This window comes from Rhinichthys klamathensis, unplaced genomic scaffold (genome assembly GCF_029890125.1).
Source record: "Rhinichthys klamathensis goyatoka isolate OS25496 unplaced genomic scaffold, OSU_Roscu_1.1 h1tg000018l_1, whole genome shotgun sequence".
In the NCBI taxonomy this organism is placed as follows: Eukaryota; Metazoa; Chordata; class Actinopteri; order Cypriniformes; family Leuciscidae; genus Rhinichthys; species Rhinichthys klamathensis.
Window position 1 is genome coordinate 1256499 of NW_026606569.1, and position 19257 is coordinate 1275755.

Sequence of the window (19257 nt, forward strand, 5' to 3'; positions counted from 1 at the left end):
CGTCTTAACGGTGCGCCGAGCTCCTGCCACTGTTGTGATTCGGCTGAAGACAGGTTTGTGTTTTAAGCATTTTAATTGTTTTACTTAATGCAAACCGTTAATGAAAATTTCTAGTTATTACAAGAACTGCAAAACTAACTATTTATTATTGAATGTAACATTGTAGTGTTTTATCTAACATTGATGAAGGATATTTTTGTGAGTAAAGCTCATCCCCACGTGAGCAACAGAAAGAGTGCGTCTCATTTCGCTCCCTATTTCGTGAATCAGCTCATCGTAAACACTAATTCACACACTGGTTAGTGGTGAAGGAGAGAAAATGAGCAATTCGAAACGAGTCGTTTGAACCAACTCACTAAATGATTCATTTGTAGCGCTCGAAACAGCGCGCGCTGACGTCACCGTCACGTCGCAAATCAATTGCAAATGTTTCTTTTCATGAAAGCTTCATCTTTTAAGTAATATGTATTTATTACATTTGTCTATTATATGTAATCTACAAATCATTAAATATCAAATGAAAACAATAACTAGCTAAATATGAAATGTCCGAAGTTTGCATTCTTTTATTAACTCATTAACTCTTCAAGTCCATTAACTCTCACTCTAACTGAGTCTCTTACCAGTGCACTGAACTAGAGCTGATTGATTTCTGTTAATTATTCTCTTCTTAAACAGGACAAACACACAGAAAAACTCCTGGTGAAGCGCCTGAGATCCACGTGACTATTATAAAGATGGCGTTTATAAAAGAGGAGAGTGAAGACTTGAAGATTGAAGAAACATTCAGTGTGAAACATGAAGATACTGAAGAACAAACAGGTTGGTCTCATTTTCAAAGTCATTTGATCCTTATTAAAATATCCAGCTCTACAGAAATTAGTGATATTTCTGAAGAGTGTCCTAATTAATGCGGTTATATTTGACACTGAGTGTGAACAGACATGTTGAGATCACATGACCAGACAAATACTAATGCTGCTTCGTCCTGAGACGATCCTGCTTTCACCTTGGGCATTTGTTATTACGACACCACGCATCAAATTAGGAAAAACAATTCTCGTGTTTTCAGTTCAGATTAATTTTACACAATGAAAAGATTTTATTTATATTACCTTATTATGCAACAGTATCTAAAAAAAGCATTTATTTTTATCATGCCTGATGAGTTTGGACAAGAGACCCCCTGACAAGAAATCAGGGACCATTCCTCCATACAGAATCTCTCCAGATCCTTCAGATTCACATGTTCATGTTGGCGCTTCTTCTCTTCAGTTCAGCCCACTCATCTTCTACAGGGTCCAGGACTGGGGGCTGGGATGGCCATTGCAGGAGCTTGGTTTTGTGCTCAGTGATCCATTTTTGTTTTGATTTTGAGGTTTGTTTTTGGATCACTGTTCTGTTGGAAGATCCAAACATGGCCCGTTATAAGATTTCTAGCAGAAGTTGTCAGGTTTAGATTTTTTATCTGTTGGTATTTATCGAATCCATGATGCCATGCATCTGAACAATATGTCCAGCAGAGTATTTCATTTTACACATGGGGTACTTTTTTATCCCTGTGTGTGCACCAAAACCCAACTTAAGTGTTTGCTCTTTTTTTTTGTTTTTGTTTCATCTATAGACCATAAAACGTTTGAAGTGTAACTGACTGAATGTAACTGGAACTTCAAACGGGACGGGTTATGTGGTCAGGTGAAAAAAAAAAAAAAAAAAATTAGCTTTGTTGTAACTTTCAACCCAGGAGACTCTCCGGGTCAGACTAACCTTGCTGAAGTTTGTCAGTAGCCCCGTTTACAGTTTACAAAACTAACCCGTTTAGCAATTTCATTCAGATCGGACTTTTAAACTGGTTATAATTAGGGATGGGCATTTTTCAAAAATATTACATTCGAATATTCGGGCTCATAAAAATCGAATATTCGTTTATTTAAATGACGTTTAAAGGGTTAGTTCACCCAAAAAAGAAAATTCTGTCAGTAATTACTCTCCCTCATGTTGTTCCAACCCCGTAAGACTTTCGTTCATCTTCAGAACACATTGATTACAATGGCGGATTCTGTGGGTCTGGGTGCGGCGGCTCGAATTCTTAGCCGTCCGCGTTTAAAACCAGATATATATAGAACTATGGATGGCAAGATCATTGTTGAGGATGAGTTGCTTAACTTTCTTGCTGTTAAAATGAAGACAATGAATCAAGATGAGATTGTTTTGCTGGCTACAAACACATTTGACTCAGAGTGGATAGAGTCTTCCAAGAAAGTTTTGTTTGATCTCTGCACTACCACGCAGCGCAACGTTGCCCATAAAGGATCGCAGAAGGACATTAACAACATAAAAAGCTGCCTCAAAGTGTTGAATGAGTGTGGTGAGAATATACCCAGATTTGTCTCCCACTATTTGGAAGAGCTGCCTCCGGTAACTTTTTCCAGCATGGATGTCTCGTGTCTACTCGGGAAAGTGGAGCAGCTGGCATCTGAGGTATGCGCCCTGAAGCGCGTAATGCAGCTGCAGGTGAACGTGTCTGAGGATCTGCGGGAAGTTACTAAGGATATTAATCGGCGAGTGGGTGCTTTGGAAGCATCTGACCTGGATTCTGGGGGTGGCCAGGTGTCTATGGCCTTGGGTGGAGGTGCTGCCGGCCCGGACGACTCGGCGCTCAGACGTGTCTCAACGGGTGGACTGGCGTTGCGTGATGGAATGGGGGCTGAGTCTGGTGATCCAGCTCATGGCCTGGAAGGGGCTCCACCCACGGGAATCCCGGCAGGCTTAACTGCTCTACCTGGCTCGCCCAAGTGGAGCCAGATTGTTAAAAAGGGAGGACAACATGGCCCAGTGCACGCTGGTGCCAAACCCGGGGTGCGCACAGTCATCTCTGGGCCGAAGAAGAAGAAATCAGGCACGTCTGTTGTTGGGACTAGAGCTGCAGGTAACATCAGAACTGTCAAGACCAAGCTGGTGAGTGTGTTTGCTTCTAAGTTCGCTCCTGATCTGGATCCGGAAGCTCTCTCCGGTTATCTTGGTGAAAAGCTTGGACGTGTGGTGTCATGCAACCGGATCGGTAATGTCAACGGCAGATATAGCTCTTTTAAAGTTTCTGCGGAGTGTCAAGAGGTCAGAGAAATGTACAATCCGGAGCTCTGGCCGGACGGGGCATTTGTCCGCCGATATTATGAGCCGCGCCGGGTGGGTGCTACCGGAGTTACGGCTGTCTTGACTAACGCTGTTTTGTCTGCTGAGTTGAGAAGTGGGTCTACTGGTGCTGTGAGCACTTACTAGTTCACTCATATGACTGGTCCTCTTCGTGTTTTGTCCTACAATTGTCGAGGCCTGCGTCTGGGCCAGGGCGCAGGTGACAGGGCTCGTCGTTTGGTTATTGACAATCTCTTGGAAAATTGTGACATTTTGTGCTTACAAGAGACGTTTCTGGCAAAGCAAGACTTGTCAAAATTAAACATTCTTGATGTCAATTTTCACGGTGCAGGGGAATCAACAACTGATCTTAGCTCGAGAATAATCAGGGGTAGAATACCTGGGGGTGTGGCCATTCTGTGGAATAAGAGACTTGACTTACTTGTCAATGTCCTTAGGCTTGATGTAGACTGGTGTATTGGTGTTCAGCTCAGTTACAGTGGCAGGGAGCTCATCATACTAAATGTTTATACACCATATGAATGTATTCAGAATGAAGCCGAATATCTTAATAGGCTTGCTTTTATTTATTCTTTTATTCAGTGTAGTAATACTTCTTGTATTTATGTAATTGGGGATATGAATGCTGACATTGCGGACAGAAATTCACTGTTTGCTAATCATATGATCCAGTTTTGTCAGGATAATAGTCTAAAGCTATCAAGTCAAGAGTTTCTACCCTCAAATACTTATACTTATATAAGTGAGGCTTGGCATACAGCCTCGTGGTTGGATCACTGTATCAGCACAGATGATGCACACTCATCTATAGTGGGTATGGACATTTTGTATGGGGCAGCCACCTATGATCATATGCCTGTGCTTATATTGATAAATGTTGAGGATATTCCAATGCTCTCTTGTGATAGTTCTGATTGTAATACTGAATTTTTGGATTGGTCTGCCCTTTCAAGGGAGGATATTGCTGGTTATTATGCTGATACAAATAGATTGCTGAGTAAAATCAGTCTTCCCAGTGATGCAATTAGGTGTAGTGATCCTACCTGTAATATCTGGAAGCACAGGGAGGAAATCTCCTCACTATATGATCATGTTGTGAGAGCCCTGTATGAAAGCAGTAGACCCTATTTTAAACGGAAAAACAAAAGGGGTAAAATGAGGCCTGGCTGGAATAAGTATGTGGCCGGATATCATGAGGAAGCTAAGTTAGCGTTTAAATCATGGGTGTTGGCTGGTAGACCAAGGCAAGGGCCGCTGTTTGAACAAAAGAAAAATGCTAATGCAGCGTATAAATATGCTGTTAGATTTATTGATAAAAATGAGCAAGCTATGAGGGCAGAATCTATGGCCGAGAAGGTAATGGATAACCACACTATTGAATTTTGGAAGGAGGTAAAGGGTCTTAACAAATGTAGTATACCACCCCCGTGCACTGTAGATGGTATCTCGGGTGTTGAGAATATTGCTGAGATGTGGAGACAGCACTACAGGACCTTGTTTAATTGTGTTAAAAGTGATATTTATATGTCTGACAATATTAAGTGTGTTGACTTTAAGGCAATTTTTTCACATGAGGTATCATGCACAATAAATAAGTTAGCAGATAATAAAGCAAGTGGGTTGGATCACATCACTGCTGAGCACATTAAATATGCCAGCATGAGGTTAGCCCCCCTTCTTGGTATTTGTTTTAATTCTTTTTTAATTCATGGCTTCCTACCGGATACAATGATATCTGTCTTGCTTGTGCCGGTGATCAAGGATAAGTCTGGTAAGGTTGGTTGCTCTGATAACTACAGACCAATAGCCCTTGCCAGTGTATTGTCTAAAGTTTTTGAAAGCATCCTGTTGAGCAGAATTGTGGACATTATCCCCTCTACTGACAACCAATTTGGTTTTAAACCAAAACATGGCACAGATATGGCCATATATTCCTTAAAGGAAATTGTTAATATGTATAGAGATAAGAACTCCTCAGTTTTAATGAGTTTTATTGATGCTTCAAAAGCGTTTGACCTACTGGTATGCCAACCAGTCTATGTTTATAAAATGGGGCCACTGTGTTTCTGCCCCTTTTGGGGTCAGGAATGGGGTCAGACAAGGTGGAATCCTCTCCCCTATTCTTTTTAACTTGTATGTCGATGAGCTCTCTGTCTGCTTGAATTTGTGTAACACTGGGTGTATGATAGGTAACACTCTAGTGAATCATATTATGTATGCAGATGACCTTGTGGTCTTCAGTCCTAGCAGTGCTGGTCTTCAACAGCTTCTTAATGTTTGCTCTGACTATGGAACTGTTCATGACATAAAATTTAATACAGACAAGAGTGCGGTGATGATTTGTAGAACAAAGGAGGATAAATGTCAAATGTTTCCTCCTTTTAAATTGGCAGGTAATACCTTGATAGTTTTGAGCAAATATAAGTATCTTGGGCATCTCATTACAGACCAGTTGAAGGATGACCTTGACGTTTATAGGCAATGCCGCTCTATATATGCTCAGGCGAATAGTTTGGCTCGTAAGTTTGGTGGGTGCACAGATAGAGTGAAAGTTGCTTTGTTCAGAGCTTACTGCACTCCTCTCCACAATGCCCACTTGTGGTCTAGTTTCAGCAAAGCTAGCTTGCATAAACTTCAGGTAGCTTACAACGATGCACTGAGAATTCTGCTGAGAAGAACACGCTGGTGTAGTGCCAGTGAGATGTTTGTGGCTGCAGGTGTTAATACTCTGCAAGCCACATTGAGAAATGTTATGTACAAGTTTATATGTCGGCTGAATAACTCAGAGAATTATATAATTGTGGCATTGACCAATATCAAGTTTAGCACTACACGGTATAAGTCCAAGCTATGGAAGCATTGGTATAGTTGTCTCCTCTGAAGTTGTATTTGTTTTTTGTTTTGTTTTTTATTATATTGTATTGTATTGTGTGTACTGTCTTGTTTGTTTTATCTGGACCGGTGAGTCTGTAATAGTTTTATTATTATTATTATTATTATAACCCTTTAACGAAAAAGACGTTATTTTTTAAGTTAAATTTTTTTTACGTTTTTGTCACCATTTCTGAAAAAGTTTACGATTAGGCAATATACACAACAAGCTTACAGTATATGTTAAAGTTTTCTTTTAGTTGAAAACATTAAACAGTAGGCCTATGTGTAAACAAAAAATATAAAAAACAAAAGCATTAATAAAAGCATGCTCAAGCAGCGTGAACGGAAAAAAACGCCTAATAAAGCAGATTGCGCCAGATATCGTACAGAACGTACACACACTCGAGTCAGCATATGATTATCGTGTTTATATTGTTTGACGTTTATGTTGAGAAAAACAATATCCACATGCAGGGGCGCCGCCAGCAATTTATGCTTGAGTGAGAAAAGGCGCTTTGCTGACAGACGCTTCAGAGACACAGAGATAACAGTGTTTCTAACAGCACTTTGCGTTTTCTGTTCTTAAACCTGTCTCCCTCAATGAAACTTAAAGGAAGTATATGTCTCAAAATCATTTTGCTATTAGATAAGTTATCATCTCCGATCACGCGGGGTCCAGCTGCGCTTAACGTTACCTGCAGTCGTGAATGCAGTGCTGTCTTTACTCATTCGACTGTTTGGATTTCATGTGATTTCTCATTGTGGTGATGATATTATAACTCAGATTAATTAATTAATTTGATCAAAAGTAATTCCATTTAGTAAGATCATTTTCAAGTAATTCCAAACTTCGCGAGGCAGACGACAACATTAGCCGCGTTTCCACTGCCGGGCCAGGGCTAACAGCGAGCCGAGCCAGTGGCCTCGGGCCTCAAGCACTGGGCTTGCGTTTCCACTGGCGGGCCAGTAGCCCCGCAGCGCTGCCCTAAACCCCGCCCCTAACCCGCCTTTCTGGATCAAACGTCATACAACCCAACCCATTTCAGCGGGTATTATGAATTTATTTATTTTTTAAGTTAGGAAGATAGCATGTATATTAACTCACCGGCCGTGGCTGCAGCCTGCAATAGTGTCCAGATTGTCTCGCGAGTCGCCACTAACAGAGGGACTGTGACCCGGCACACCGTCCATCAAGTCGAACCATGGAATTTGGAAAGTTCCTTCTCTGAGCTCCGCTTTGTTCATTGTGCGTTTGAATCGCCTTGTACAATACTGCGCCCGCACCTTTTTTTTTTCCTGAACTTGAAGCGTTGCTCGCTGAATGCTTAGCTTAGAAAGTTCAGCATCAATGTCTTTTATAACGTCTTCGTTTCTTCACAGCCGTCAAATTGACGTTGTACCCTTTCTTTCTTCTGCCCAAATGCTCAGAAGAGCTTTGGTATCTTCGACAGACCAGTACAGGCGATTCTCCATTTCGAGCAGCGATTATTTTGCGCGATATATAAAAGTGAAATGTGCATCTTGCTTCAGATCATAACGTTCCATAACACTGATAAACTCCGCCTTTTACCTTGAGCACGCCTCTAGCCCGAGCTGGCCCGCTTTGGCCCAAGGTATTCGACAGGCCAGAAATCCTGGCCGTTGGCCCCGATCAAGCCCCGGAAGTGACAGTGGAAACGCGACTGGCCCTGGCACGCACTAGCACGGCTCGGCCCTGGCCCGGCAGTGGAAACGTGACTATTATGTGATCAAATACACACAACTTGTTGACACACTCCACAGCGCCACCCAGTGCATTTAATTATAACTGCGAGTTAGTGCTTGGGATTTATCATGGATTCACTGCATTTACGGCCAGCAAAGCAACGTAGTAAAATTTGAGTAGTATTTTATTTTTCGAATAATAATTACAGATCGAAAATTCGAATATTCGTGCACACCCCTAGTAATAATCGGAATAAAAATGCTCAAACCAATATAAATTTCAGTCAGATTGAAAGGGGTGGAATAAATCTTTTCATTAACCGATCAAACTAGAAATTCATTTAAACAATCCGATCCGATTACTTTTGAGACAAACGCATTAAAAAACAGAACATATTTGATCGACTGGATGGTAGTAAGTTTAGAAATTCGTAAAAAAAATTATAAAAATCGTTAATAAAAATTGAAGACCTCTTCAAAACAGTGCACGAGAAACTGAAAGAAGTTGGCGTGGATCATACAATTGAACAGCTGGTGGAAAACTATAACCCTATGGGGTCTAAGGTGTTTTTGGGGTCCTTGAGATGTTTTGACATGCCCTGACATTTGTGCTTTTTTCAGTTGCTTATAAACATATTAATGGCACAGGTGAAATTACACTCTATTTAGCACAAACAGGGCTACCATAATATGTGAGCAACATGTATGTACATGTTTGTATTTTTGAGAGAATATTGTTTATGCATGGTTATTGAAAAAACTAAAACTTAAAGTTTCTGAAATAGGGCCACAAAACACACTAAATATGTATCAACAAGACTTTTGACTAATGGATGTTGTCGCCTAGAGTTTTTTGCTTCAAAATGATCTGAAAATCATCATGCCTAATCATTCACATAAAACAATACATTGATTTAAATTTTGTAAGACAATTTTTGTTTGGAAAGGCAATATGCGTGGAGGCGTGTTCACACCTGAGAAGACAATGACCTGCATAATGAGATGCATAATGAGCCTTTCACACAGGTGTGTCACTGAGCTACAGGAAAGAATGCAAGAATATATACAGGTCCTTCTCAAAAAATTAACATATTGTGATAGTTTATTATTTTCCATAATGTAATGATAAAAATTAAACTTTCATATATTTTAGATTCATTGCACACCAACTGAAATTTTTCAGGTCTTTTATTGTTTTTAATACTGATGATTTTGGCATACAGCTCATGAAAACCCAAAATTCCTGTCTCAAAAAATTAGCATATTTCATCCGACCAATAAAAGAAGTGTTTTTAATAAAAATAAAAAAGTCAACCTTCAAATAATTATGTTCAGTTATGCACTCAATAGTCAATACTTGGTCGGGAATCCTTTTGCAGAAATGACTGCTTCAATGCGGCGTGGCATGGAGGCAATCAGCCTGTGGCACTGCTGAGGTGTTATGGAGGCCCAGGATGCTTCGATAGCGGCCTTAAGCTCATCCAGAATGATGGGTCTTGCGTCTCTCAACTTTCTCTTCACAATATCCCACAGATTCTCTATGGGGTTCAGGTCAGGAGAGCTGGCAGGCCAATTAAGCACAGTAATACCATGGTCAGTAAACCATTTACCAGTGGTTTTGGCACTGTGAGCAGGTGCCAGGTCTTGCTGAAAAATGAAATCTTCATCTCCATAAAGCTTTTCAGCAGATGGAAGCATGAAGTGCTCCAAAATCTCCTGATAGCTAGCTGCATTGACCCTGCCCTTGATAAAACACAGTGGACCAACACCAGCAGCTGACATGGCACCCCAGACCATCACTGACTGTGGGTACTTGACACTGGACTTCAGGCATTTTGGCATTTCCTTCTTCCCAGTCTTCCTCCAGACTCTGGCACCTTGATTTCTGAATGACATGCAAAACTGAGCAACAGTCCAGTGCTGCTTCTCTGTAGCCCAGGTCAGGCGCTTCTGCAGCTGTTTCTGGTCCAAAAGTGGCTTGACCTGGGGAATGCGGCACCTCTAGCCCATTTCCTGCACACGCCTGTGCACGGTGGCTCTGGATGTTTCTACTCCAGACTCAGTCCACTGCTTCCGCAGGTCCCCCAAGCTCTGGAATCGGTCCTTCTCCACAATCTTCCTCAGGGTCCGGTCACCTCTTCTCATTGTGCAGCGTTTTTTGCCACACTTTTTCCTTCCCACAGACTTCCCACTGAGGTGCCTTGATACAGCACTCTGGGAACAGCCTATTTGTTCAGAAATTTCTTTCTGTGTCTTACCCTCTTGCTTGAGGGTGTCAATGATGGCCTTCTGGACAGCAGTCAGGTCGGCAGTCTTACCCATGATTGCGGTTTTGAGTAATGAAACAGGCTGGGAGTTTTTAAAAGCCTCAGGAATCTTTTGCAGGTGTTTAGAGTTAATTAGTTGATTCAGATGATTAGGTTAATAGCTCGTTTAGAGACCCTTTTCATGATATGCTAATTTTTTGAGACAGGAATTTTGGGTTTTCATGAGCTGTATGCCAAAATCATCAGTATTAAAACAATAAAAGACCTGAAAAATTTCAGTTGGTGTGCAATGAATCTAAAATATATGAAAGTTTAATTTTTATCGTTACATTATGGAAAATAATTAACTTTATCACATTATGCTATTTTTTTGAGAAGGACCTGTATATATATATATACACACACACACACACACACTACAAAATTGGTTCACAGTTGGAAACATCTAGAATTTTTTTAGTATTTTTCCACTTGTATTTTTGCTTGCAAATTGTATAATATCCAAGGTAATTTCTAGTAATTGTGCACTTAATTCACATACTGTATTTTCAGAAAGTTTTGGATATGTATCCTCTCCCCAAATTTGTCACTAATAAAACACAATAAAAATAATTTAAAGAGAAGGCTTATATTGAGCTTTTATATTTTGTTTACATCTACCTTGTAAATATATTCTTTGCTATTTTATTAAGAGGTTACAATTACAACAACAATTAAAATTGTAACAATATTTCAAGTGTAATCTTTCTTTGTAAAAACTAAAGTATACATTTTATCATACGTATTTCAAGGTTAAGGATTCATTAGTTTGAATAAAGCCTACATTGGAACCAACACTATAATAACATCTTAGATGATGACTTTATTTTTGACAAAACATAATATATATATTTAACATATGAGCAGAAATTGGCGAACAAAAGCTTATTTGATGTGGCAGTAGTCTATTTTACAGTAAAAACTTTATAATCTGTTTAGAACTAGTCAACGAAATGTTGTCTTTCATATTTCGTCTGTAACATAGGCATATCGTTTTTAGCCCGATCTCATGAAAGTGCGTATCTATAGCACAAATTAAATTTCTCGCACCATTCATACGGCAAAAATTGTTTTTGCGTGCATACGCAGTTTACGCGTGCATGTGATACACACTTTATGGCGTGTAATACACACGCACTCCACACACCTAATCCTACCCAAGGGACTTACAGTGCGTATCGTTTCCACGCAAAAACTACTTTTTGGCGTATAAATGGTAGATAGATATAGATACGCACTTTCATGAGATCGTATTGTTTTTATGATATATTAGGGCATATAAATGTCAATTTGCAGTTAAATACGTTGCTTATACAAAGATATTTTATTTCAACATATTTCAGTCAATTTTTACTCCTCTCAGTATAGCAATATAGTTTGGTAAAAGCTGTTCACACATTCACACACAGACGCGATACATATTTAAACAGTCTTTTTGCGGTTTACATAGGCTATTCCATATCGCACTTAGAACAAAGCACTTAATAATTAAAAACGTACTATTCACTCAGATGCATCCGTTGCTCCTCGAAATGAATTTAAACCAGCACTTCTGAGGTAAATTTCCCAGGATTATTCCTCACAGCCTTGCAAGACGACGTAATGTACTGTAATCTGATTAAACTTGTTGTTTTATCGAGTTGATGTGAGGACGTTGACATGTTAGCATGTATCGCCTCAGATCATTTGCATTTGAATAGCGTGCGCTCTCCGTGGGCGTGATCACATTAAAAGATAATAAGCTATAATGAGCTGATATGAGAACGACTGACATCTCTCTCTTTTCATATAGATTACATAAACAGAGAATATTTGTTTTTGTTATGAATTAGATCATTTAAAAGTACACACTTAAATGATTATAAAGATATGTGACCAGTTACGGAAACTAGGGACACAAGTCGTTCTGGAGCATTTTGAGTTATTCACAGATTCTGAAAGTGTGGTCTCCAAGCTTTCCAACGATGTGTAACACATGGAAATCTGATAATATTTGGAGAAGTTGTAGCCATTTGAAGTTAGGCACTCAAAAAAACTAAAAGTGGAGAAAACCGCCTCGAAAGATGTGCAGTTCTCACCTCTCTCTGCTGCTGGGAGTGACAATAGGGCTCATTTACATCTCATTTAGATAAGCCATACCCCCTGTAAAGCTCCCCCTGTGCTTTACAGCTTTTTCTTTCTTTCCTGAGCTAGCTAATAGCAATAGGTAGGTATGGGAAGGTCTAAACAGACTAAACATGAGATAACATGTACCTGTTCTTAGAATTAAAACAAAACGACAAACTTTAATGTTTAATGCAAACTCACCCCCAGGACCGGCGAATGCACTTCTGCCGCTCTAGGCGAAAAACAATTGTGCTGCCCCTCTATTTGCAACGTTTACCAGCAACAACACACAAAGACCATTATGCCATATACATATAACGCAAAACCAGCAACAACACACAAAGACCAATAAGCCATAGGCCTACATATAACGCAAATAGTGCGCAACGTGCGTGTGCCCAAAATGTCAAGAATATTAAAGTTTATGCAGGAGGTAAATGCCTGCTGGCATTTTTCTTTAAGCAGTCATGACAGGAATTTTCCAAATAATCATATTTCCTCCTCAGATTACTGTTGCAAATCTCTTTACACCACTTTCTTATGTGCGTTTATACACACACAAATGAAATGTCCGCAAGCACATTATATCATCAGCAGGTTCAGCATCTTACATAACGACTAAGGAGCAAATAAAGCTTAACTTACGTTTCAGAAACGCGCACGGCAGGCCTTCATCGCAGCAAAGGTCTTAACTGCATCCTCTATTTCGATTCTCTGTGCCAGTTCATGTTCTATGGAGATTGTTGCCAGTCCATTAAGTCTGTTCCCTGTTCACAAAACGTTCCCCATTCAAAGCAATCGGGACGTCACATACGAAACAGTTAGCCACCGCTGTCAGCGAGCCGAGCCGCCGTATTCAAGCACCGAGGGCGCGCGCGCCGCGCCCATACCTCCGGTTCAGTTTCCCGAGCCCACAAAGTGCGGCGAAAACATTTTCGGTGTAACTGCCACGGTTCAGCTCGTCTGCGACAATCTTTGCGGCATCGATCTTCATTGAATTTTGATATCAGACAGAGCCGGCCAGAGTGCTGCATAATAAGTAGCCACGCTGTTGGGGGGCGGGGGCAAAAGCGCCGGCGGCTATTCAGTATGGAAATACACACAGACAATGACACGCCCCTACTGCATGCTAGAATCTCCGAAAAACAAGCCGATTTCAACCTCAAAATGTACGCTTTTAAATATACCAATACTGTTATCTCAAACATGGAGAGGCTTCTTCATGATCTCAACTAACAGATTCTGCAAAAAAGCGGAAATCACCAATTTTGGAAAAAAACGCTTCTTTCTCATTTTGCTCGCAAGTTGTGCTGCCGACTTGTGTCCCTGGTTTCCGTGACGGGTCACATATATATAGCTCATGCCTGGGTGAATAGTATTAAGTTTAGAGACATGCTCCAGAAAAACAGTTCACAGAGACGGAGAGCCAGAAAGCACACCCTGTTTATTTTCTTTATTTTACAAAAGCACAATGTTTTGTTTCGATTGTAAGTGGACACATAAAAAAGAAGACATTCAACAGTTTATTTTTTCATATTTTTTTAAGTCTGTATGACCAAAATTGGCAGAGTTCCTAAGCCGAATTCATAAGTCTATTTTGCGAAAAAAATGTGAAAAAAATCGAGCACAGCGCGTTTGCCGACCCCAGAGGGTTAAAGTCGGTGTATAACCAAGCTAAAATGCATAATATCAGGAGTGGAGTGGATCCTATGAACTTCCCCTTTTCTGAGCAAATGGACGAAGTCATGGGTGATGGGCGACCACTATCCAACGTCAGAGAAAACAGAGTGGATGTGGGCTTTCAAGAAGCTATCTGCGCATGTCACAAAGTGGCATGTAAACAGGGCTACTGTTTACTCAACCGGGAAGTACCTGATTGCAACTTCACCTTCATTGACCTATTGAACCATCAAGACTTTCATCCGAGACTTCATCTGGATGCTCGTTCAACGGCTAAGGCAATGCAAGTATCATACATTTAACTAAACCAAACAGAGGATTAGTATAAGCTGTAGATCCCATGCTGATTGTTGTTCAGGTGGTTAAGTGACTCTTATATATCCATTGTTTCATTTCACAAATTCACTTTCACTTTCCATTTTATCCATGTGTCCATGATTGTGTGTATGTGTTAAGACTAGTTATGTGAGATTTATGTGAGTATTGATTATTTGGTCACTGCTTGCAAAACAGAGCCTGTAGCAAGAGTAGTACTGTATGCAGTAAGAAATGGTTATTCTCTGTGGTGTAGGATCTGAGAGCAAATCAGACCGCAATGACTCCTTCAGACTGTGAATGAAGAGCCGAATCAACACTCAGGACCCCAAATCAGAGGATCTGCCATTTGGAATGCTATTCAGTCTGGAAAACCACAGCTAAATAATGTATGGCCATGCAAGCTTGTAAGAGATGATCATAGCTAAAGGAAGAGCTTGTCAACTATAAAAGGTTAACCCAAGACTAAAGGTCCAAAGGGCGAGAGATCTAGACTAGCACAAGGAAAACCATGGGTCAATGCCAGAGATTTTTTGATCCCCACGAAAGAGATCCAAATCAGAGATCCAAAGACCTCTGAGTGATCTCTCACTGAAATCTCTTAAAGACCACAGAGACTGAGACCATTGAATGGTTGAAAGAAAGGGTTTATTGTTTCCTATCAGTATGATCATCTGCTCGTAAGACAAAATATGACTTGAAAGAAATCTGTGTAAAATGTATCAAATTCTTATTATAGAAATCATGTCCGAATTGTACTCTACTAGAGCGGGAAAGTTAAGACGTGCCTAGTAAGATAACATGTTATTTATGGGGGAGAAGGAGGAATAGTCACACCCTGAGCTAAAGACAAAGTCTATTTGGTTAGAAATCCTCCCGGAGGCTGGACAAGCGTTTTGAGTTTAAAATCTCAGAACACTAACAAAGCATCAGGAGACACACCGCAGAAAATGGCTTAACAGTTTCATTCAAGCCATCTAACTACTCTCGTCTTATTTACTTTTCTTCCTCTTACTTAGTTTCCTTTCTTTACGTTGAGTCTCCTATTATTATATTCAATGACTCTACAACCTTCGCCTACTTCAAACTTCAGCCACGAGATAGACTCCATGTAACGAATGGTCCAATGCAGGCAAGTGAGGTGAGAACCCAAATGCAATTTATTTACAAAAAAGAACACAATCAAACATATAACAAAAACATGGCAAGCGCAAACTCTGGACATGGAACAATCAATACTCGACAAAGCCATGGGAAACAAGAGGGCTTAAATACACACAATACTAATGACAAGACAAGGGACACCTGTGAACAATTAACAATAAACCAATTACAACATGACACAACGGATCACATGACTAAAACCAGGGGATCACATGACAGACAAAAGACAGGAACAACATACAAACACGTGACACTCCATTAATTGGCTTCCCAAGGCGTCATTCAAGGAAACAATGAGACTGCCAATGAAGCAAAGAACCTGGGAAATCCCCTCTCCAGTATGGACCACTAAGGGAATTCCCATTCAAAGAAGACACAAACGCAAGGGATGCCTCTTAGCTGGTGCATTGATATAAAATGTAATAACCCCGCCTAAGAAATGGTAGAAGGGTTAAATTAATGATTGATGGTTCGTTCAAGTCAGGTTTTCAAGTGCATATATCATTTCACTCTCTTAAACTCATTCTTTTCTCACTTTCTTTCTTTCTGCAACTCATGTGAATGTGTGTGTGTGTGTGTGTGTATGTGTATGTGCGTTTGTGTTAGGTATTAGTTGTGTGTGTTAGAATAATCAATAAAGTCTCACTTGTATTTAAAGAGAAGTGTCTTGTGTTATGTGCTTACAAATTCAGTGTCTTAAATTGCCGATTTATGTTTCCATGCTAATATATAGTGTTTTCACTATTGATTAGATATTCATCCTCTTCAGAGCTGATAACCACGGTACGTTCAAGTGAATGCTGGACGATAAAATAAGTGATTCTTTCAAAATTCCCAATAAATAAATTAATAATTCTCTTTGAGCTAATTTGACACGTTTCCCTTCCAGCAGCCACAAGAATGACATTCCTAGGAGATGATAGACAATTAATACTGAGTGTTTGCTAGACAAATAGTTTAATTGATTGTGATTTTAATTTTACTACAAGTTAATTACAATCCAAATATGTATAATCATTTATAACAAGTTATAATTAATTATTCATATTTCCAATGGACTAATTTTGTCATGATGTGAGGCAATCTAAAAGTTGAGTATCATCTGCATAACATAGTGAAATCTAATGATTATGTCCCTCAGGGAAAGCATATACAAGGAAAAAAGCAGAGGACCTAATACTGAGCCCTGTGGCACACCATACTTGGATTTGATGAGATGTCTCTTCATTTACACTAACACAGTGGTAGCAGATGGATTGATTGGACCTAAACTTGTACCATTGCTTGTCCATTGCCTTTGGCTTGCTCAGTTGGGGATATTCAAATTAAATGACCCATCATACCACTGATCAGCTCTACCAAACTTGGATGTCTTTTTCCAATAATAAACAAACACTGTTAAGTTGGTTTGATTGATACTGTGAAGCAGCTTTGATACAATCTGTATTGTGAAAAGCGCTATATAAATATATTTGACTTGACTTGACTTGACTTGTCCACAAATGTCAACATAAATCTCAAGCTATCCAGGAGATTGTCATGCTATGTTGTTGAAAGACTTAATTGCACTAGGAAAGAGATTTAGCTGTGATCATAATACAATAGGGCTTAAATCCTGACTAAAATCACTGAAAATTTGTGAAGAGTTACAAGCATTGAAAATAGTTTCTGAGGTTACAGGTCACATTTCTTTCAGTAGCTTAGTGGGTATATGATCTAGCATAAATGTTGTTGGCTTTGATGCTTTAAATGCCTCAATGTTTTGATTTCTGTTGGTTTTTGCCAATACACTGGGGTTAATTTGTATATGCCTCTTCTTGTCTTAGACCTGATGCCACTGAAAGAGGAGAGTGAAAGCCTGAATGAAAATGAAGAGAAAGAGCAGCATGAGAAACATCCTAATTTCATAACTGGAGAAAAGTATTTTAGTTGCTCACAGACTGAAAAGACTTCCTCACGAAATATAGCTCAAAAGACAGGAACTAGAAATTCTTTAACTTGCTTTATATGTGTAAAGAGTTTCAGTCGTCGTGGAAACCTTAAAGTCCACATGAAAATTCACAATGGAGAGAAGCCTTTCACCTGCCAACAGTGTGGACAGAGTTTCACTCAGAATGAACACCTTAAAGTCCACATGAAAATTCACACTGGAGAGAAGCCTTACACCTGCCAACAGTGTGGAAAGAGTTTCTCTCAAAAAGGAAGCCTTAAAGTTCACATGAGAATTCACATTGGAGAGAAGCCTTTTGCCTGCCAACAGTGTGGAAAAAGTTTCACTGAAAAAGGAAGCCTTAAAGCCCACGTGAGAATTCATACTGGAGAAAAGCCTTACAGCTGCCAACAGTGTGGAAAGAATTTCACTGAAACAGGACACCTTGAAATCCACATGAGAATTCACACTGGAGAGAAGCCTTTCGCCTGCCAACAGTGTGGAAAGAGTTTCTCTCAAAAAGGAAACCTTAAAGTTCACATGAGAATTCACATTGGAGAGAAGCCTTTTGCCTGCCAACAGTGTGGAAAAAGTTTCACTGAAAAAGGAAGCCTTAAAAGGCACATGAAAATTCACAATGGAAAAAAGCTGTTGACCTGCAGTGATGAATAAGTTTCACCCATTTATTTTATTTACATTTATTAATTTAGCTGACGCTTTTATCCAAAGCGACTTACAATTGCTATATATGTCAGAGGTCGCACGCCTCTGGAGCAACTAGGGATTAAGTGTCTTGCTCAGGGACACATTGGTGTCTCACAGTGGATTCGAACCCGGGTCTCTCACACCAAAGGCATGTGTCTTATCCACTGTGCCATCACCACCCCAAAAAGGAAAATATGTATAATCACCACCCGAAAAGGAAACCTTGAAGTCCACATGAGAATTCACACTGGAAAGTGTGTCCTTACACCTGCAGACTGTGTGGGAAGAACATTTCTTGAAAAGAAAGTCTTCAGACATGAGTTCACACTGTTTCACGTCAGTTACACAATTGCAACATAAGGATTTACTCGAGAGAGCTGTTTTAGATGTCGTAAGTGAGGGAGAAGTTCACAGAATAGAAACACCTTAAGAGGCACATAACTCACATTGGAGAGCAGCATGTTTCATGTTATCAAGCTTTTTAAACTTAAAGCAAACCTCAAGACTCACACTGGATAGAAGCCATTCACATGCAATCACTGTGAAAACTCGCAATCACATGCAATCACTCACTCACCCTCATGTTATTTCAAACTTGTAAGACTTTTTTGTTCATCTTCTAAACACAAACAAATATATTTTTTAATGAAATCTGAGAGATTTGTGTTCCTCCATTGACAGTCCACGGAACTTAAAGGTGCTGTAAGACATTGGCGAAAATGCTAACTTTAGCCTGAAAGCAGTTAAAGCGTACGTCCCACCCTCCCTGCAAATCATCGTCAAAAGCCACATCTCTTGGAAGCATGAACGCGCACAGCCCAGAAGACCAGAGACAACATTACTGCAATACATAATGTGTCATTTAACGGTGAGAAAACTTTATAGTACATTAAGTAACAGTACTACAATACCAAACGTAAATACATGCTTAAAAACAGAATTAGATCCAGCAAGTTTTTGTTTTGTTTAGCTAGTAAAACTTGTCAGTGTGTAATAATATTTCTCTGCTTGGCTCCGATGAAGATATATAGATCGTAAATCCTTTGCCAGTGCCACTTGGTGTCGGTTCAGAAGGAAAGGTTGTTGCTGCTTGCCTGCCATTCTCGTTCTGTCTGCACAGCTTATGTGAACGCGCTGATGACTTATGTCTGTGTGAACAGCCTACACAGTGATATGCAAACACACATTGACTGACAGAGAACACATGCTATAGGACCGTTCGGAACGAACGCAACGAATTAACATGTTATGGTCCTACGCTTCCACAGACAACATATATTTATAAAAATACTTTTAGACTGCTTAACAGAGTGATTGCTA

At 39.8% G+C, this 19257-nt stretch overlaps 1 protein-coding gene across 1 annotated transcript; it reads left to right on the plus strand.

The window, feature by feature from the left end:
- The first annotated feature begins 683 nt into the window (after positions 1-683).
- On the plus strand, positions 684-18273 carry LOC130070537 (gastrula zinc finger protein XlCGF8.2DB-like). The gene is made up of 2 exons (XM_056234963.1): positions 684-822; positions 17129-18273. Exons 1-2 carry the CDS (start codon positions 738-740, stop codon positions 17902-17904), a joined length of 861 nt encoding a protein of 286 aa, XP_056090938.1. The 5' UTR covers positions 684-737; the 3' UTR covers positions 17905-18273.
- The last annotated feature ends 984 nt before the right edge of the window (positions 18274-19257 follow it).